Here is a 17,646-nt window from a genome sequence, read left to right as displayed (position 1 = left end):
CTTACTAGATGGCAGGACTTCCAGCGACGAATTACATTCCAGAAGTGTCCAGTGAGGGTGATCATACCGAAAATAGAGGGTAACTACGAGCCCCTAAGAACTGAGTGCGGGTATACAATAACCTCGCCAATTGAAGATGTGAGATTCAGGGATGGCCCGGAAGTCAAATTATTGGGATGACGCTTTTGCCAATGGCATCCTACTCAGCTTGCATCGATTCTCAGCCAGGAGACGTAATCAATTCTGGCTATGAATAGATATGTCAAGGCAATATCTTCCCGCAAATGACCCGCAAAGCCACCACAGCGGACGCAAGACAAGGACTCGCAAGGCGTTCTGGCGAGCGAAAGATGGCCACAACAAATGGATTTCACACTGATACGGCGAGCAGCCGAAATCTGCGTTCTTTCTTGCCACCATAGGACAAAGCCACCCATTTTACAGAGGGCTAATCTTGCCTTTTCGTTCTCATTTCCTCCCGAGCGAGATTCGAAAGTCCCGAATACAGAGAATATCAGAGACAAGGTATTTACGCAGAAGACCGTTTGGCCTCTTTGGAAAGCTCAGTGGGAAATAGACCTCAGATACAAGTACTGGCATAGGAATCAGCGTATAGCCCCAAATGAGCTGTCTTCAAGCCCTCTCCTTGTACGAACGAAACCTCAACGTCGAAGCTTACTTCGTTTGCTCAGGGCATTCCACTGAAGGCAAATCTGAACCGAGACTGTGCTTGATGAAGATCCCATAGATGGGAAGGAGATACTGGCAATATGACATAGGATAGATAACCTTTGGGGGGAGGCACGTCCTGAACGGACGAGTCAAATAGACACCGTCTTCCCCTGGTGTCTAGCGTTCTGCAATTCGGGTTCCCTTTCTTATCGTTGAATGAGAAACCAACTCTCACCTTGGATCTCTATATTGTTCTTCCTAGTCCTCAAAATTGTGTCTCCATTGATTCCTCTGCTCCCTTCAACTCAACTTCCCTTGTTCCGGCTCTTCTCTATTATAGAACTCGAATTTTCTCCTGTCACTGCATCTACAATTCCACTCCCTTTCGTCTTCGCTTTTTAGGACTCTCCACCCCGTCTGAGAGGGACAATGCACCCAAAAAAAGTAAGGGACCAACGTAGAAGCAGCTTCACCTCCACTCTGACCGTCGATCTCTCGTATGGTTGGGCTTCCCCTGGGGTGACGATGACAATCGATGCACAGACCGTCCGCGTGGCTGGCCTCAGCAAACGGATGAGGAAGGTCACACCGTGCGCAGGAGCAGGACGAAACAAAGACAAAGATCAGGAGAGAGGAAGGCCCTCTCGTCAAGAATTTTTGCTTCATTGCATGCTGGGCTGTGGAGTGCGAACGAAGAGAGGGGGTGAACTACAAGGTGATGAGTAAAGAATAAGAATGAGACGAGGGTCCTACACGGTTATTTTCTTTCAGCGCCGTCGAGTAAGACGTGGGACGGGGATCAAGTTCATCATGCGGGAGAGGAATCGATTGCTTACAGGCTCGCAGGTCCACCATTCGCCGCCTCTGTTCACCCTCCAGATGCCTCGGGCTGCGCTGCTCGTACTTCCTGCATTCGAGTCATTGTCTGCCAAAGTCCCCTTTCCTCATCTGGTTTGTAGAATTTGTCATGGTTGAGCCGACGAAGGAGGCTCTCCGGATATTCTGCTCTGCTCTGACGTATTCTGTTGACTTGTGCTCAATGACAAGCTGTGTCCATCCGTTTGGTTGCTAGAAAGGCCCTATTCAACACTCTTTCTTCGTATACTTCGTTGTCATCCATCTCTCTTTCCATCAAAAAGAAGCGCTCTCGGACAAATAAAAAGCGAGAGAGATAACATCTGGTATAAGTCAAAATCTTTTAAAGGGTCTGAGACGATTCATCGTTACACAGATGTTTTCTCGCTTCGATCCTCTCTGGAAAACAATTCCTCTTGAAGCCCAAGCTGCAAGAGTTGAATGAAAAATTGGCTAGGATCTGGGTCTCACGGCGTCAAGAGTGGGTTTTCGCTTGTTGAAGAGGATGGAGAATGAAGATACGAGACCCGGAAGTATTGGTTCGAACTCGGCTCAACTCAAGCTCGATTCAAATGGAAAATGGGGGTCTTCGAAAGAGTGTAAAGGGAACTGAAAGGAACTGGAGTGAGTGAAGGAATAGGCTGTCACACGGTGAAGAAGTCAACTCGATTTTCATACCTGTACAAATTTCACCTCAGATCCAAAGCACGTTGTATCAGTGGACCTTAGATCCAGATGGAAAAGGCACTCCATATTATTTTCCGTTCCTTGCTTCATCCTGGTCCCAATTCTTTCTCCGGGTCTTTTTCCGCCGGAGCCCCGTCCCCATCCTGATTACCGGACAGTAGCACTCCCCTCTCCGCTAGAAGCTCACTGGTAGTTTCGTCCTTGATCTCTGGAACAAGCTTGAGCAGGACATGCTCCAGGATGGCATAGATTAAGTATCGATTCAACTCTGCATCGTCTGTCCAACCTAGCATTGCCTCCTCTATTTCCGATATGATCTCCTCGTTTGCTTGCGCATCATTATCGCCAGAAATGGCAAAAAATATTCTGGCGACACTTTTGGGTATGAGGGAAAGGATGTCGGAGGCAGCTTTTGAGCGGATAAGAAGAGCTTCTTCTGGAGTCGGAGGTGCTGGAGGTGCTGGACCGAGTGCGTTGTTTGGAAAGATGAGAGCTCGAATTTGAAGGAGTAAGGGTGGAAGGAGAGAGGGTGAGAAAAGTCGAGTCGAGATTGTATGATAGAGGAATCTGTAGAATTGGAATCGCTTGTTAGCAAAATTCTCCCGACAATTAGATAACGGCTGCGGGTGTAGATTGATCTAAAAACATTTCTGGGCTTGAAGACGAGGGATGTCGTTTTCAACTTCTTGTCTCGCGGTTGATCAAGGTGACCGACTGGGTCCTCGAGTCCTTCAAATTGCTCATTATCATTCCAAATATCCGCAAACCAGCTCATCACGACTCATCATTTCTGTCCAAAGACCTTCGCGATGTTTCAGAAATCCACGTGACTTGATGCCGACGGGATGAATGTGCAGAACGAAGGCATCGCCTCCAGGAGTCGGACGGACGTAGACGAGAGCGCTGACAAACATGATGCATCATTTCCCGCGAGCATGTGTTCACAGGACTGGCGTTGGCGTGATTGTTTGCGAAAATGCAGGAAAGCTTATGGTTTAGGGTAAAAGACCATGGAAAATGGTCAAAAAAAATCCCCAAAACGCGTCCGAGCTCAGTTCTGGCCCACAGGAAGTCTGCGGAATAGTCCTGGTGATGCGCAAAAAAGCTAGTCCCCCGGCATGATTGGAAGCAATTGAATAATCAAAGAACTAGGATCAAGGATGGTCAAGAATTGTCGAGCCAAATCTATGCAGGACTCAGGGAGAGTGGTGTGGAGTGTCCACATCCAAAGACAAAGAGCGAGTAGAGTTGGATCTCGAAGCGCCACTTGCGAAGAAGTTTGGATTAGGCCAGGTGCTGGTTGCAAAAGAGGTTGCAATAAAAGACGCCCAAGCCGAAGTTGGTAGGTCGAAGGCGCGGGCAGTTGGGGAGCGAACTAGGTTCCTGTCAAATGTTCGCTCGAGGTGACACAAAATCCCATCCAAACCGTTGAGGAAGGCATATTTGACGGGACAGATTGATAGATAGCGGCTCCTTGCAAGGATGTGCTCTGTCCGTCCAGCGTTGGGCATGTAACACTTTTGTGACGTAAAAAGATAATGTTTGAGTGACCATTATCGCAGAGCATGGGGAGTTCCTCTGTTATCGGCACGCGCCGAAGAGAGCCGACAAGGACCGCTAACGGGAGGTGGGAGGCCGAATCCATCAGAACATCGTCCAGGCAGGAAATGCCCCAGGCGACCAATTGTGCGGCAGAACTGGTTTTGATTTCAAAAAATGCCGCCCGTCGGGATGTGTTCATTGGTCCGCAGGAAGAAAATCTCTAATTCTTTGAAACCTCGCCTGGCGGTTTTGGCCCGCTCGGATACTTTGATTCAGTAGCAACACTAGCGAATAAGGGCCATTGTGTCGAAATAATTGGTTGAGGTCTTGGTCTGGGTCTGAATCCAAGAGGGAAACTGGTCGGAGACATAGGGAAACAAGGGCGGGGCCGATCCATGTCGCCTCCTTGCTTTTGAAAAATTGGCCACTATTTCTGGGAAGCGAGAAGAAACCCAACAAATCCCGATTTATGATTGGTAGCATTGATTCATCCATTTTTATTTTTGCCCCGTCTTTTCGGAAGTGATCTTTTTTCAGCAGATCGTCGAGATGGTCGATCTTGAAGTGGATTTTCCGAATGGGATTGACGTACAGATGGCGACGACAAAGAGTCGGCGAGCTCCACCGACGATGGACCACGCCGGGGAGAGGAAAGACAGCGCCAGTTGAATGCGGCAAAGCGTGTGGAAGTGTGTCCGTCCAATCGGCGCACGAAACGGTCATGTTGACAATACGAGCGTCGTATTGTCATAACACGTAATGGCTGTCATTGGCTGGTCTCGGTAATATGGTTTTTTTGGAAGGTCCACACCCTCCTCAGGCCAGAAGTGGATGGATGACGAACGAGGACATCGGCTCTCCTACACATACCTGAAACATGCCTGATATCAAGGAGCATTGGCTGAACACCGCCCCGGCCCATGTCATATGACCACAACTTCATGCGACTCCGTGGATAAAGAGGACCCAAATCTCACCAATATCTCGGGCTTTTTGTGAGACATATTGTAGGAATTCGGGGCAAGGGGGCACTGTGGGGACTGCTGAGAAAAAGGAGACCTATCACTTACTTATCCAATGTTGAGTTCGGCGCACCATATCGCCCCGGGCCCGTGCTGAGAATGTGCTGCCAGAAACCCAATGAACTCTCTAGCCATGGCATGCGGACCGACAAATCGAGCATGGTAGAGATGCAGGAAAATATCCTGTAGTTGATCACGGCACGAGGGGATCGACTGTCGGTGCCCGATACGCGCCGTGTCGACGAGACGGGGAACTTCAGGTGGGAGAAGGACGAGGAGGAGGAGGAAGTGGAGACGTCGACATGGTGCTGGCAGATTCTCCGGGGTAGATGGTGCGCGTGAGCCATGCCGACGAGGATAAAGCGCAGAGACTGATACGCAATGAAGGCGTACTGAAGAAGTCTCCAAAACCACGCGCTAAGCGATGATTGGTGACGGTCTGACGAATAACCCTCTTGATCCGCCGTATTTGATGATAATAGGCCAAACTTTTCCAGTCGGCTGCGGCGTCCTGCTGAGTGAAGGATTTTCTTGTCGACGACGGCATTGGCAGCAGACGCATGAGTCGTAGGCGATGTCACGATCTCCACAACCTTTGAGACAGTCCCGTGCAAAAACCATGGCTCGCATACTTTGTCCGCCAGTGACTGCCCCAGGATGAGGTCGGCGATGATGTCGCTCACCAATGTTCTGAGACATGCGCTTGCCAGGTCTTCGGTTGGTAGGAGCACGGCCAATGCCCCCTGGATGAGTATTTGTCGATAGGCAGACTCGTAATTTCGTCGGTCGTCGGGCGTCAGAGAAGGGTCGAGAGCTGGATGTGGGTTCAAGGCGTGATAGATTCGTCGGGGGCTTTCTCCGTACTGCAGCGCGGCCTGGGCGGTGGTCGCCGTCCGGTATGCTGGTGAAAAGGAAGTCCAAGTCAGCAGAGCACAGAGGACGACGTTCTCTTTCGTGTTTTGATGCTCACCGACAATATGCCTCTCAATTAAGACCGGCACCTCGTCCAAAATCAACTCCGTGATGTCAATCTGCCGTATTCTCTGTTCAAGAGCCCGACTGCAGTGAGCGATGATCTGGATGACCTCGTCCACGAACCCGCGGTCCGGGGTTATCTTGGAATACCATGAATTGACGAAGTCTCTAATGACGATGGCGACGATGGCGTACAACTGCACGTCTACCTCGTTTGAACTGGTAAGTGGAGGTAGGACCCCTTCAATCGGTGTCGGCGAGGCCCTAGAGTCTGTTCCATGGCTCCCATCTGCCACCAGCGTCCTCCTGATCAAGGACAACGTCGTTCTTTCAGAGGTAGGGTCCGGACCGAGCGCATCTTGACGGGACTTGGTGCTGGGAGGAACACGAGACGAGGAACGAGGAGCGGACGCGAGCTTGCTGTCGGCCACAGCGCTCAACTGAGAGGACTGGGTGGTAGAAGAGGTCTTGGTCGCTATGGTCGGGAAGGGTGGTCTTGATGAAGAGGAAGCGGTCATTTCGGGACCATGGTGCAAACGAACATTGCGCAGGTCTTTTGTAGTTTGTCGTTCCCGGCTGATCACGCTGCCACGCTGGCAATGCAGGGGCGGCGAAGGTCTCTCACCGGTTTTACTTGACTCACAGGGTGTCGAGAGGTGTGTCAACGTGTGATTGGCCGACGAGGAAAATTCCTCAAGGCTGCGTACGAGTGGAAGGGGAGCCAGTTGGAGCGCAGGGCCAGTTGAAATCTTTTCGCCCGACCTGCTGCATTGGGCCTGATCCTTGCCCCGGTGCCCATCCCCTCCAAGCCTTGTTAGATTCAACGACGGCGATATCAATCTCCAAGCGATGTGAGCGAGATGTCATTTTGTGTCCATTACAGCACCCACACTATCTTCCCAGAATGGGTGAAACACAGGAAACTCCTCCTCAATCCCCCATCTGGTTGGACTGCGACCCAGGTAGGTCTGGTATCAGAATTCCATTCAGCAAGTATTGTATGGAGCACTCATGACCGACAACAGGTCATGATGTGAGTCTCCTACTGAGCCCTTCCCAATGAGAACGGGCAAATCATCTCACAAGTCACCTCTCCTCTTTACCAGGACGCCTGTGCCATCCTCTTCGCCGCCTACCATCCCTGCCTCAAACTCCTCGGAATCAGCACAGTCCACGGCAACACATCGTTAAAAAACTGCACAACCAACGCCCTCAGCGTCCTTGAAGCCATCGGACAGCCCGCCATCCCCGTTTTCCCAGGCTCATCCCGCCCATTCTGCCGTATCGTCCACACAGCCCCGGACATCCATGGCACCAACGGGCTAGCAGGAACATCACTCCTCCCAGAGCCGGCCCGCTCCCCCCCGATGCACTGCAACGCGGTCCTGGAAATGCGAGATGCACTTCTCGCCCAACCTAAGGGAACAGCCTACCTGATCGCGACCGGCCCACTAACGAATATCGCCTTACTCTTCGCCCTCGCTCCCGACCTGATAGACCACATTGCCGGCTTATCAATCATGGGCGGCGCCGTCGGGTCCAACTTCACCCCCGTCTCAATGGGGCCCCGCTACCTCGACTCAACAAACACATTTCACGAGCGGTCCGGCAATCGCACGCCCTTTGCGGAATTCAACATCTGGGCCGATCCGGAATCTGCCCGCACCGTTCTGCATAACCCACTTCTCCAACCGAAAACGACACTCATCCCCCTCGATTTAACGCACCAAGCATACGCCACGCCGAAAGTACAGTCTATGCTGCTCAGCGGCTTGCACGGCCCGACGCGTCTACGCACCATGTTCAACGAACTCCTCATGTTCTTCGCCCACACGTACGCTGAGGTATTCGACTTGAACGAGGGACCTCCGCTGCACGATCCACTCGCTGTCGCGGTGCTGTTAAACGACCACCCCGACCCGGACGTCCGAGTCGCCTTCCACGATAACGGCGGCGAGAGATGGAATGTCGACGTTGTTCTGGAGGGCGAACAGACTGGCCGCACGGTAGTGAGCAAGGCCGAGAATGGACGTGGTGTCACGATCCCCAGGTCCCTGGATCTCGAAGCATTTTGGAGGACCTTGGAATCGTGCATGGCGAGCGCAGATGAGACTACCGGGTATGTAAAATGAAAGCTCTTACCGCTGAATAAAGGACAACCGAATGCATTAGAGTATGATTGAGTGATGATTATCCCTACAAGGTGCCAATTCGGGCAATCATGGATAGAAATTCAGAAGAGATCGTTCAAATGGAGCCTTCTAAAATTCACATCACATTCCTAGTTTCTATGTCCGTGTCTGAGTGGCCCCAGCCAGGCATCTTTGATGAATTCAACCACTCCTCCTTGACCGCCTCACACATCTACCCAACCTGTCGGGATCAAAAGAAGAGTTCTGCATCCCCCGTAAAGTGGCGCCTCTCCCTTCGGGAAACTCGCGCTTTCAACCGTCCGTTCTTCACTCGCACGTCCCCTTTCACATAGCCCTCGCCCATTTGAACCTGACTTGGACTTCTTCTCTCAATGCCTTGCTAGCTGCGATTTGGCCCTGATCAGAGCAGATGGAGAGGAGCTTTTGGTATCCAGCTTCTGCGTCGTCGTCCAGGCATTCCCAACTCATTTTGTTCTTACCCACTATCTTAGCGGTGTCGTTGTCGTTGTCACTGTCGCGCCAGAAGAGCCGTCGTCAGAGGTGTGGCTGTGGTGTTGAGTGTGCTGGAACAACGCACTAATGTCAGGTGGTAAGTCCTCAAGAACCAAAAGAAAAGGGTGGCGCAATAGCTCACTCTGAACCAGGCGTTCTTGAAGATGATGAAGATATTCATGCTGACGGGGATATCATCTGGCCCAAGGGGCGAAATCCGAGTTTGCCATGCGATGCGATCAAAGGCGGAGATTATCCTCGTAGATTTTCGCGTGCAGAATTGCCTCGCTTTCGCACGATGCATGTCGTCAACATCCGGGAATTTAGCTTGCTAGTAGGCCTCTGAAAAGGCAAAGCACTCTGAGTGTATCCGGGAATAGACGGTCCTAGGGCTTTGTAGGAACTGCAGAGATTTGAAAACAAGGAATTGTGAAGATGAAAAAAAGATGAGAAAGCAACCGCTGTTGTGATGGGATTAGTTGGGCGAGTGGAATAGGCAATCATCGTAAGCCACGGCAGAGAGATGAAACTTGATGTGCCTACTGCCTGTCGTTCAAGAAGATTTTCTCTCAACAAAAGGCCGTCCCTTCCAAGCAGCGCTGGACCGCTTCGTTCGTCGAGTATAACTGGTCCCTAACTAATGTCGGAAGATTACTGAGACATTCCGAAGAGATATTCCAAAAAAGGCTTCGGCCAGGAAAAGGTATTGATGGACTGTGAGGAAAGGAGTGGCGTGAAGGCGGTGGAATAGCCCGGATAGCCACGAATTGGAAGAAGTAATATTCTCCACCAGGATGTCGATGTTGAACATTGAAAGAGCTCAAACAGGTTCAATGATAGCTCCAGTCATCGTCGCCTTCGTTCTTGCTCCAATTTCCCATGATGCTAGTGACGTGTTCTTTACATTCCTTGTGAGCATGTCTTAGAGACGAAGACTTGGCCTGTTCGTAAGTCTTCGCCGATAATGCTCGACGCAGTTCCACGGACCATTCGCGGTCGAACGTTTCCCGTTGAAGGTCCGACCCGTTGAGTGGGAGCCGGTGCTCGAGAATCGACTCGCTGACTCTCTTGCCCAATTTCCAAAGTCTCCTCCTGGAAACGACACTTGCCTTGCTGTGCCTTTCATCCCATTGCTGGAAGCCTTGCTTGACTCCATTGATCAGGACTTCTAGGTTATCTTGGATCCCGGTGCCAGGACCTTTGATCCACAGAGTAGAAATATTGCTCACTTTGGATTTTGGTTGGCCAGTGATATGGGAATTCAGCTGCGTTTTCTCGAAAGAAAATCGTCGAAATTCTGGAGGGAGTGCTTCAACGCGGAAGAAATGGCCCAAACAAGTGGGACTAGAGAGTCTGCCAGACAGCCCAAACGCTCGTTCGTAGCCCTGACGGTTGACTTGGTCGGAATACACCACAAGGCTTCGGATGTATGCATTCTCGGTCCTGCGAATGAAGAGATCGGCCGGGAAGGAGAGCGTGCTCAAGAACTGTTTGATAGCTAGCTTATCGGTACAGGATTTGGAGAGACTTGCCTCGGCATCTGCACGGGAAGGTTTCCGACGAACATGGCCCAACAGCGAGAAGTGACCTCGTCCTTGCAGCACCGTGGCAGCACTTTCGTCCACCGGCCAAGGCACTGCTGCATCAGAAGAGAATGAATTCATAAGAATTTCCATAGACGCATCACCGCAAGGAGCCTCCGTCGTGAAAAAGTGAATGGAAACATCTTGCCGTAATTTCCAAGGCGGACGGTAATCAGGCGAGAAGGTGCCTTGTTCAAGGTTCTGTATCACGTTGCTAATTTCTATAAAAGGGGAGCTGTATGCGGGCTCCTCGAGCATTGCCTGGACTTCCCTAAGCAGCCAGTAGTTGAAGCCGCGTAAAGCAAGGATCTCCGCATGACAATCGTGGAGAACGGAACCGAGACATTTGGGTAGTGCGGAAGCAGCCAGACATTTTGTCCCTGTTGCCAAAGATATACAAGTCAAGTTTTGGTTGTTTCCTTTGATTGCGCCCGGTCAGCTCCTCTGGTTGGAAAGAGCCGTCGTGATGTGATGTTCTCACCATGCTCCAAGACAATAACCGACAAAGGAGTCCATTCTCTTCGGCCATCTGCTAGAGTGCGTGGTTTACAATTTTGGGGCAAAGCGTCAAACTTGGATAATGCAAGACGAGCGACGCGCTCGGCAAGGGAAGTCATGATTGATCATGAAGCTGGACATCGGTCATGACCGGATACCTCCATGGCCAACGAGACGCCCAAGCAGTGTTCGAAGGTGATAGACTTCTCTTCGAGAAAGAGGCACCCGGGTATTCCTAAGTTCAGGTAACTGGGCGTAGTGGTAGTCAGTCTCCAAGAGACAATGGTTGTTGAAAATCTGGGAGTTGAGAGGTTACCTATTCTTGGGAAGTATGAAGGCCCAAGGTGTAGTCAAGTTTTACATACCAGAATACTTCAAAATTGGAGTTTCCACGGCTGAGAAAATGATTCAATGTCTCACAGAGAAAATCGGTATTCGCAGCCTTGTCGCCCGAGTCGATCACAAGCTGATTGAAGATGGTTGAGGGTGAAAGGAAACAAGACGAGGTCGAATGCCCAGATCAGCCCCACATCCTGCGACATGGGGCTAGTTGTCTGACAGAGGAAATAAAGTGTTCTGGTTTCTGGAGAGGCTTTCATATATGAGGTGGGTTATAGATGGGGCTGCTTGTCAGACAAAATAATTATGAAGTCGGCGACGAAATTAACAACTGCAGCAAGTACATGTATAGGATGGGGGACGCCCTGTTGATTCTTCTATGTGAATTGTCACCTGGCTGAAAACAGGGAAAATCGCGGTCGAAAGAAAGTTTCGCCCGGGAAAAGACGGGGTCTCGAATTCCCAACGCTCGAAAGAGGTACTCCCGACATCGAGGTACATTTGGTATGCGTGGAGGAATGGGATGATCTCCGGGTGGGAATTTTCCAACATCCCATTTCAAGCCAGCGTTGCAGAACAAAGTAGTAGAATGAAATAAAAAAGGGTCGAAAGAGGGTTCTAGGTGGGATGCAGTTGTCGAGAATGAGTATGATGGTATAGCCTATTCAATAGCCTGTGTCCCCAAGTTATCTTAGTAGCTGGTACCTGAAGAGCCAGACCTAAATGCACAATGTTCAGGTACCCGGTACTTGGTTCTTGTCATTATGCAACTCGCTCTCTCACTCCCTTTCGGGAAATATACCGCTAGTTACCTACTCCCTCTCCAAAACATTCATCCGTAGAGGAGAGTCAATCTCATCCGATCGTCCTTCGCTCTCCATTCCTATTTCTATCTCTGCCGCCCTCTCTGGCTTCGTTTCCTCCCATTTTAGCCTATTCACCGCCCATCATTCATCCCAACGGCGCTTCTCCAGCTGGCCTCTCCAACCTCGAAGTCCCTGCTTACTCTTCTCTTTGATAAGAACCTGGCAAAGCTGCCAGCCCATCACCCAAAAAACAAGACTTTTATGATCTGCTGGCGGACCCAAAGGTGTTTTAAGACTTTTGGCTCCACGTCCAATTGGTCGCATGGAGCCCGGGCCCATTGGATAACATCCACAGGGCCACCACCACCTTGACCATCATCACCACCCAACTGAAAAGCACCACTGTACCCCGGTTCTGTCTTAATCCACGGGGAATCCACTTTATGCTGCCCGCTTACGCTGCCCCGAAAACTCGAGGACTCTTTTCCGCTTCTTTCTTTCTCTGCATCCGCACATTCGACCATGAGCGGTTCAGACCGATCAAACGGCCACCTTCCATTGCGTGACTTCCACGTCTCCGCTCATCTCACCATCGTCGCCGACAGCCTTGTCATTTTTTCCCCCTCTCACCTCCTATAGACTGCCAGTTGCATCCATCTACCAATATCTAATTACTCGTCGAGATCCTCTTCAATTGGTTCCTCATCTCGTCTCTGTTGGAGCAACCATTTGTTTTGCCACCTCCACGCCTACGGATGGTCGTCGGTCCGGTTCCTTTTGCCATCGTCATCATCCACACACTCTGGCGCTCATCTCCCATGAGGACATGCAGGCCTCTCTCGTCTCCTCGCTATTGACCGCTCCTGCAACATGACGAGCTCATCCAGCCAGGCAGGATTTTCTCGAGGCGATCAGCGCCACAATTCACTTTCGAGCTCTGGATATATCATGTCAGATGCACGAAATCCCCGCATCGACACGTTGGCCAACTCTCAAGCTCAACCGTCACACTCGAACCCGTCTGCTTTCGACACCTCATCTCCTGTTTCTATTGATTTTAGTTTCCCCTTCGCCGGCAGCCCTCATGGCAGTAGCAACAGCGGCATCGATGCCCCTCCCGATATTCGACTCAGTCATAGTCAAGGGTTTCCCAGCCGAAGTTCAATCCCAGATCTCTCCCGTTACACCTCTGGGAGAGTCCCCAGCCCACAACACCGCGCCAGTCTGGCCAGTATCGACTCGGCATTCGATCATGATCTTTTCGGCGCTTCAGCGTTGAATCAATGGACTCCGGCCAATTCAACCAATCAAGCAGTGAGTAATTCGGATTCTTCGCCAAGAAAACCCGCCAGTGCGACGGAGCAGGACAAAAAACCCTCCACGGAGGAGGAGAAACCGCCTGCATGGAGCGAATTGAAAACCAAAGCGGGCAAGGAGAGAAAACGGCTGCCCCTGGCTTGCATCGCTTGTCGGCGGAAAAAGATAAGATGTTCCGGCGAAAAGCCTGCTTGCAAGCATTGTCTACGTGCCAGAGTTCCTTGCGTGTACAAGGTGACCACCAGGAAAGCTGCTCCACGTACAGACTATATGGCGATGCTGGACAAAAGGCTGAAGCGAATGGAAGATCGAGTCATCCGTGCCATCCCCAAGGACGAGCTGCCCGACTTGACCATGACGGGACGTGCTTCAGTTCGGCCACCTCTTCCCGGCCAAACACCGAAAAAGGACAAGGAACAGCCAAAGAAAAGATCGGCCGACGAGGCATTCACGCAAGAACTCAATGATTGGAAGAATTCCAGGGACAAGTCAACGTTGCTCGATCCAGCCGCGGGGCTCAGAAAACAACGCGAGGGCGAGAATAAGCTATTCATCGAAGGATCTGAATCCCTTCCACCCCAACATATTCAGGAACATCTCGCCGAAGTCTTTTTTGACTGCGTTTATGGCCAATCGTATCTTCTCCTTCACAAACCAAGCTTCATGCGAAAGTTGAAGGCTGGGACTATTCCTCCGGTTTTGATACTGGCCGTGTGTGCCATATCAGCTCGATTTTCCACCCACCCTCACGTCAGCACCGAACCGGCCTTTCTCCGTGGAGAACAGTGGGCAACACCTGCCCGTCGAATTGTGGAAAAACGCCACTATGAACCGAACATAACCATCCTCACGGCCATGCTGATGTTAGGTTTACACTACTTTGGCACCTGCGAGGGTGGCTTGTCCTGGTCCTTCGGTGGCCAGGCTATGCGGATGGGTTATGCGCTGCAACTACATCGGGAACTCGATCATGATCCACTGGGTCGGAATCAAATCGCTAACTCCAACGATTCAAACAAAAATGGTCCCAAACCGCCCGAATTATCATTCACGGACCGAGAAATCCGCCGACGAACAATGTGGGCTTGTTACTTGATGGATACATTCAATTCCTCTGGCACAGAACGTCCGTCTTTTCTAAACGAAGACTACTACCAGATCCAACTACCGATCAAAGAGTCACACTTCCAGATGGAAGTCCCTGGGCCCACAGAAGATTTATACGGCAACGTGCCGATGTCCAACAAGAATTCTCTCGACAACAACGCCGAAGCTGCCGCCGAAGCAAAGGCCAACATGGGCGTCGCCGCATATGTCGTCCGCGGCGTCGTCTTATGGAAACGCATTGTCAAGTACCTCAATCTCGGCGGCAAGGAAAAAGACCCTCATCCAATATGGGATCCCCTATCCCAGTTTGCCACTCTTCAACGCGAAATATCACAGCTCAAATCCTCCCTGCCCGACAATATTACCTACACCCCCGAGAATCTTGCAACCCATGTCTCTGAGCGGCTGGCCAACCAATATCTCTTCCTACATATTGTCATCGCTCAAACATCACTTTTTCTGCACCGCTTTGCCATCCCCACGACCCCGTCTCGCCGACCTCATCACCACCACTACACTGCCGCCGGCATGCCGAAGCCCTTCCTCTCCAATTCCGCGAACGCTGTGATTGAGTCTGCGAGTCTCATCTCCAAACTCATCGCCGACTCAACGGGCCACACCCTCACGGTCCCCTTCGCAGGCTACTGCGCCTATGCCGCCGCCACGGTCCACGTCTGGGGTATGTTTAGCAAGAACTCGGCGCTCGAGGCCGCGTCCAAGGAAAACCTCCGCCACAACTACAAGTACCTCACCCGCATGAAGCGGTACTGGGGCATGTTCCACTACATGGCCGAGTCCGTCAAGGACATATATCGCGCCTTCGCTGACGCCGCACGGCGCCATGCCCATGGTCGACCACCCTCGGACTCCACTGGACTGACTTCCTCGAATTTGCTCCACAGGCACTCCTCCGCCGGCGACGGTTCCGGCACGCAGACGCCCATGGACCTCGATGCGACGCTGACGAACCCACCCTCACGGACAGAGACGCCTGGCGCCGACGGAAAACCGTCCACGCACACGGCAAGTTCGTCCTCTGGATCTTCCAAAGCCATGTTCCAGTACGGCGACTGGTTCGACAAGTATCCTCACGGCGTGACCGAGAGCGAATGGGAGAAATCCCACCTCGAATACCGTCGCGAAGCAGGAAACGGCGGCTCCGAAGCTGTTATGTCTCAGCCCAGTGAGCTGCAGTCTGTCGAAGAATTCTTCGCCAGCCTCAGCCCGCCTAGTAAAGCAGATGATGGACCTGGTGGAGCTAGGGGCAAAAAGGTCGCTAGACGCAGAGGAAAGAGTGTTGCAGAAAACAAGAAGGCGGCGGCGGCTAGGGAGACGGGGAAAAATGCTTCTTCACCTCCTACGACGAGGGGGGGATCCGGCACGTCTACTACCGGACCATCATCAAACTCACAGCGTCGGCAATCGCAACAACAGTCAGGACAGCGTCTGTCAAATGCGGGACTGGAACTCAATCTCACACAGCCATTCAATCCCTCCGATTTCGACATCACTTCGCCACCACTTTATCAGAACTCGCAGTTCTCTGGTCCGCCATCACAACCAAATGACCCTTATGGCTTTGGCACGCCAACATCGCCGCGTTTCAACTTGCACTTTGTATCCACACTCCCAGCGATCGATCGCCAAATGGTTTTCGACGCATATGCAGGTATAGACCCCTCGAGTAACGCCAACAACGTGTCCGGACTCAACAACCTCAACAACAGTTCGCCTTCGCTGGGAAATTTTGGTGGAGCCAATCCCTGGGATCAATTGGACATCAACGGACTCGGCTTCAATGATCCCCTCGCAGGAAGTTCAGGTATGATGGACACCGGCTCCTCGGCCTGGTTACTGCCGTTCAACATCGAGCCGCCCAATTACGGCGGTATGGAGGATTTCGGAAATACCGCTTTAGATGGTATGGAATTGGGCGATTTGGCCGGAGGTCACGGAGGGAGTGATGTCGGTGGACAGTTTTCTGAGCAAAATCCAGGTAGTGGAATGGGAGGACAGTCTTGATTGGGACCGAACGTGGAAAAAAACGACCGGGACTAAGCTGGTGTTGATTAACCTGAGATGCATGGTTTTTAACTCGGGACCAGTATTTGGGCTGCGTTGGCAAAAAGTCGCATTCGCTTCTTGCGGTCTGGATTCCATTCATGGTACATAAATTGTCGTGGGATGTATTTTCTCCAAGAAAAACGGTGTCTTTTTTTTTGGAGACAAACCGTTCTCTGTAGCAGGACCCCTTTTTTCCCCCGGAGGGGGGTTTTAGTCTGAGAGCTTTAATGAGATGGAGATGCCCTCGATCAATCTTCCCATTCCTCATCAAGCTGGTCAATGAGTCTATTTTCATCGTCAGGTGTACGCCCTCGTCTGTCGGATCCCCGTTCATCGGTGCCGACGCGATGATACCCTCGTCGACCGGCGAATAATTGAGTCACTCCTCCTGGCATTCGTTGTGTGCATGAGGAGAAGAGAATGACAAACATGTCCTAGATCGGGAAAAAACAACAACAACACGATGTCAGCGTGGTCATGGAAGGTCGGATTTCCAATCGTAATTTCTAGCACTGGACGCACTTCGCTTTCGGCGCGGTGTAGAGAAAGGCCTCTGTAGATCGCACGGAGTGTAAGGGAACATGGCACAGACTCTGGACAACAAAAAAGAAACATAGGGACAACGTACCGAGAAGAAGCTGAACAGTCCGGCCCAGACGGCGTAGTTGGGCAATTGTCTCCATCCTCTTTGATGCATGACGTTGCGCTGATATACAATACCTCCTATCAGATATACAAGCAAGGCAATGCCCACAATCACACCGAACACTCCGCCAGGCCCCAAGGTGCCTTTTTCACCCGATTGCGTCGTTCCGCCACACGCATAGCGAGATCGGACTTCAAAGACATACGTACAATGGTCGGGGGTTCCGAGGAATGAGATAGCTGGGCGTGTAGAGAGGAGAGGAGAAGTGTCGCAAATGAACGAAAGGAGAGTTGATTTGCGTCGTTTACGATCTCGATTCGACATGGTATCCGGCTCTAGGGGTAAGCCATCTTCGTCAAGGTCCGGACAAGGCGAGCCCATGGTGTAGTTCATCAGGAGTTTCCTGCCCCGGAATATGGGTTCATCATTTTCTTGACCAATACTGTATACATCTCCACGCGCATCCTTGTAAAACGCTGACACATTGGCCACGGTGGTCGTCGGGATACCTTCCACCTCGTCCAATGGTTCCACCACCGGGCCACAGAAGTTCATGGTGAAGTTGTAGGGATAGTCATAGCCTTTGACATGATAGGATTCATTACTGGCGACTTGGTATTTCGTGCCGTCAATCTTCAATTGTAGAGGGCGCAGATCGAAGAATGAACCGGTGGAAGGCGAATGAATTGTACACGGTTTGGGAGGTGGCTTTATTTCGGTCGAAGCGATGCTTGCGGGAAGGTATGAAAAGAGAACAGTTAGGATTGCAGTCGGTAGATGCATGGCTGGTCAAAGCTGCAAGGCCACTGTGGAAAGAGTTTTGTCGGCAGAATATTGAATGAAGGACAGAAGCAAAGCGCGGTGAATGCTGCACCTGGAAAGTTCAGT

General features: G+C 51.5%; 5 protein-coding genes across 5 annotated transcripts; 2 read left to right on the top strand and 3 right to left on the bottom strand.

Moving 5' to 3' along the window:
- Positions 1 to 2,300: 2,300 nt before the first annotated feature.
- Z518_07943 (uncharacterized protein) lies at positions 2,301 to 6,271 on the bottom strand (the record flags this gene model as incomplete). The annotated part of the gene is made up of 2 exons (XM_013413686.1): positions 2,301 to 2,781; positions 4,827 to 6,271. The coding sequence occupies 2 exons, from the start codon at positions 6,269 to 6,271 to the stop codon at positions 2,301 to 2,303; spliced, it is 1,926 nt and encodes a 641-aa protein (XP_013269140.1).
- Positions 6,272 to 6,657: 386 nt separating this feature from the next.
- Positions 6,658 to 7,885, top strand: Z518_07942 (uncharacterized protein; the record flags this gene model as incomplete). Its single annotated transcript, XM_013413685.1, has 3 exons — positions 6,658 to 6,715; positions 6,779 to 6,786; positions 6,860 to 7,885. 3 exons carry the CDS (start codon positions 6,658 to 6,660, stop codon positions 7,883 to 7,885), a joined length of 1,092 nt encoding a protein of 363 aa, XP_013269139.1.
- Positions 7,886 to 9,228: 1,343 nt separating this feature from the next.
- On the bottom strand, positions 9,229 to 10,598 carry Z518_07941 (uncharacterized protein; the record flags this gene model as incomplete). Its single annotated transcript, XM_013413684.1, has 2 exons — positions 9,229 to 10,400; positions 10,463 to 10,598. The coding sequence occupies 2 exons, from the start codon at positions 10,596 to 10,598 to the stop codon at positions 9,229 to 9,231; spliced, it is 1,308 nt and encodes a 435-aa protein (XP_013269138.1).
- Positions 10,599 to 12,494: 1,896 nt separating this feature from the next.
- On the top strand, positions 12,495 to 16,070 carry Z518_07940 (uncharacterized protein; the record flags this gene model as incomplete). Its single annotated transcript, XM_013413683.1, has 1 exon — positions 12,495 to 16,070. The coding sequence occupies one exon, from the start codon at positions 12,495 to 12,497 to the stop codon at positions 16,068 to 16,070; it is 3,576 nt and encodes a 1,191-aa protein (XP_013269137.1).
- A 290-nt stretch (positions 16,071 to 16,360) lies between these two features.
- Z518_07939 (uncharacterized protein) lies at positions 16,361 to 17,541 on the bottom strand (the record flags this gene model as incomplete). The annotated part of the gene is made up of 2 exons (XM_013413682.1): positions 16,361 to 16,546; positions 16,741 to 17,541. 2 exons carry the CDS (start codon positions 17,539 to 17,541, stop codon positions 16,361 to 16,363), a joined length of 987 nt encoding a protein of 328 aa, XP_013269136.1.
- Positions 17,542 to 17,646: the final 105 nt, after the last annotated feature.

The sequence above is a fragment of the Rhinocladiella mackenziei genome, assembly GCF_000835555.1.
Source record: "Rhinocladiella mackenziei CBS 650.93 unplaced genomic scaffold supercont1.6, whole genome shotgun sequence".
Taxonomy (NCBI): domain Eukaryota; kingdom Fungi; phylum Ascomycota; class Eurotiomycetes; order Chaetothyriales; family Herpotrichiellaceae; genus Rhinocladiella; species Rhinocladiella mackenziei.
Note: the sequence above shows the minus strand (reverse complement) of the source record. Positions and strands in the feature narration are given on the sequence as shown.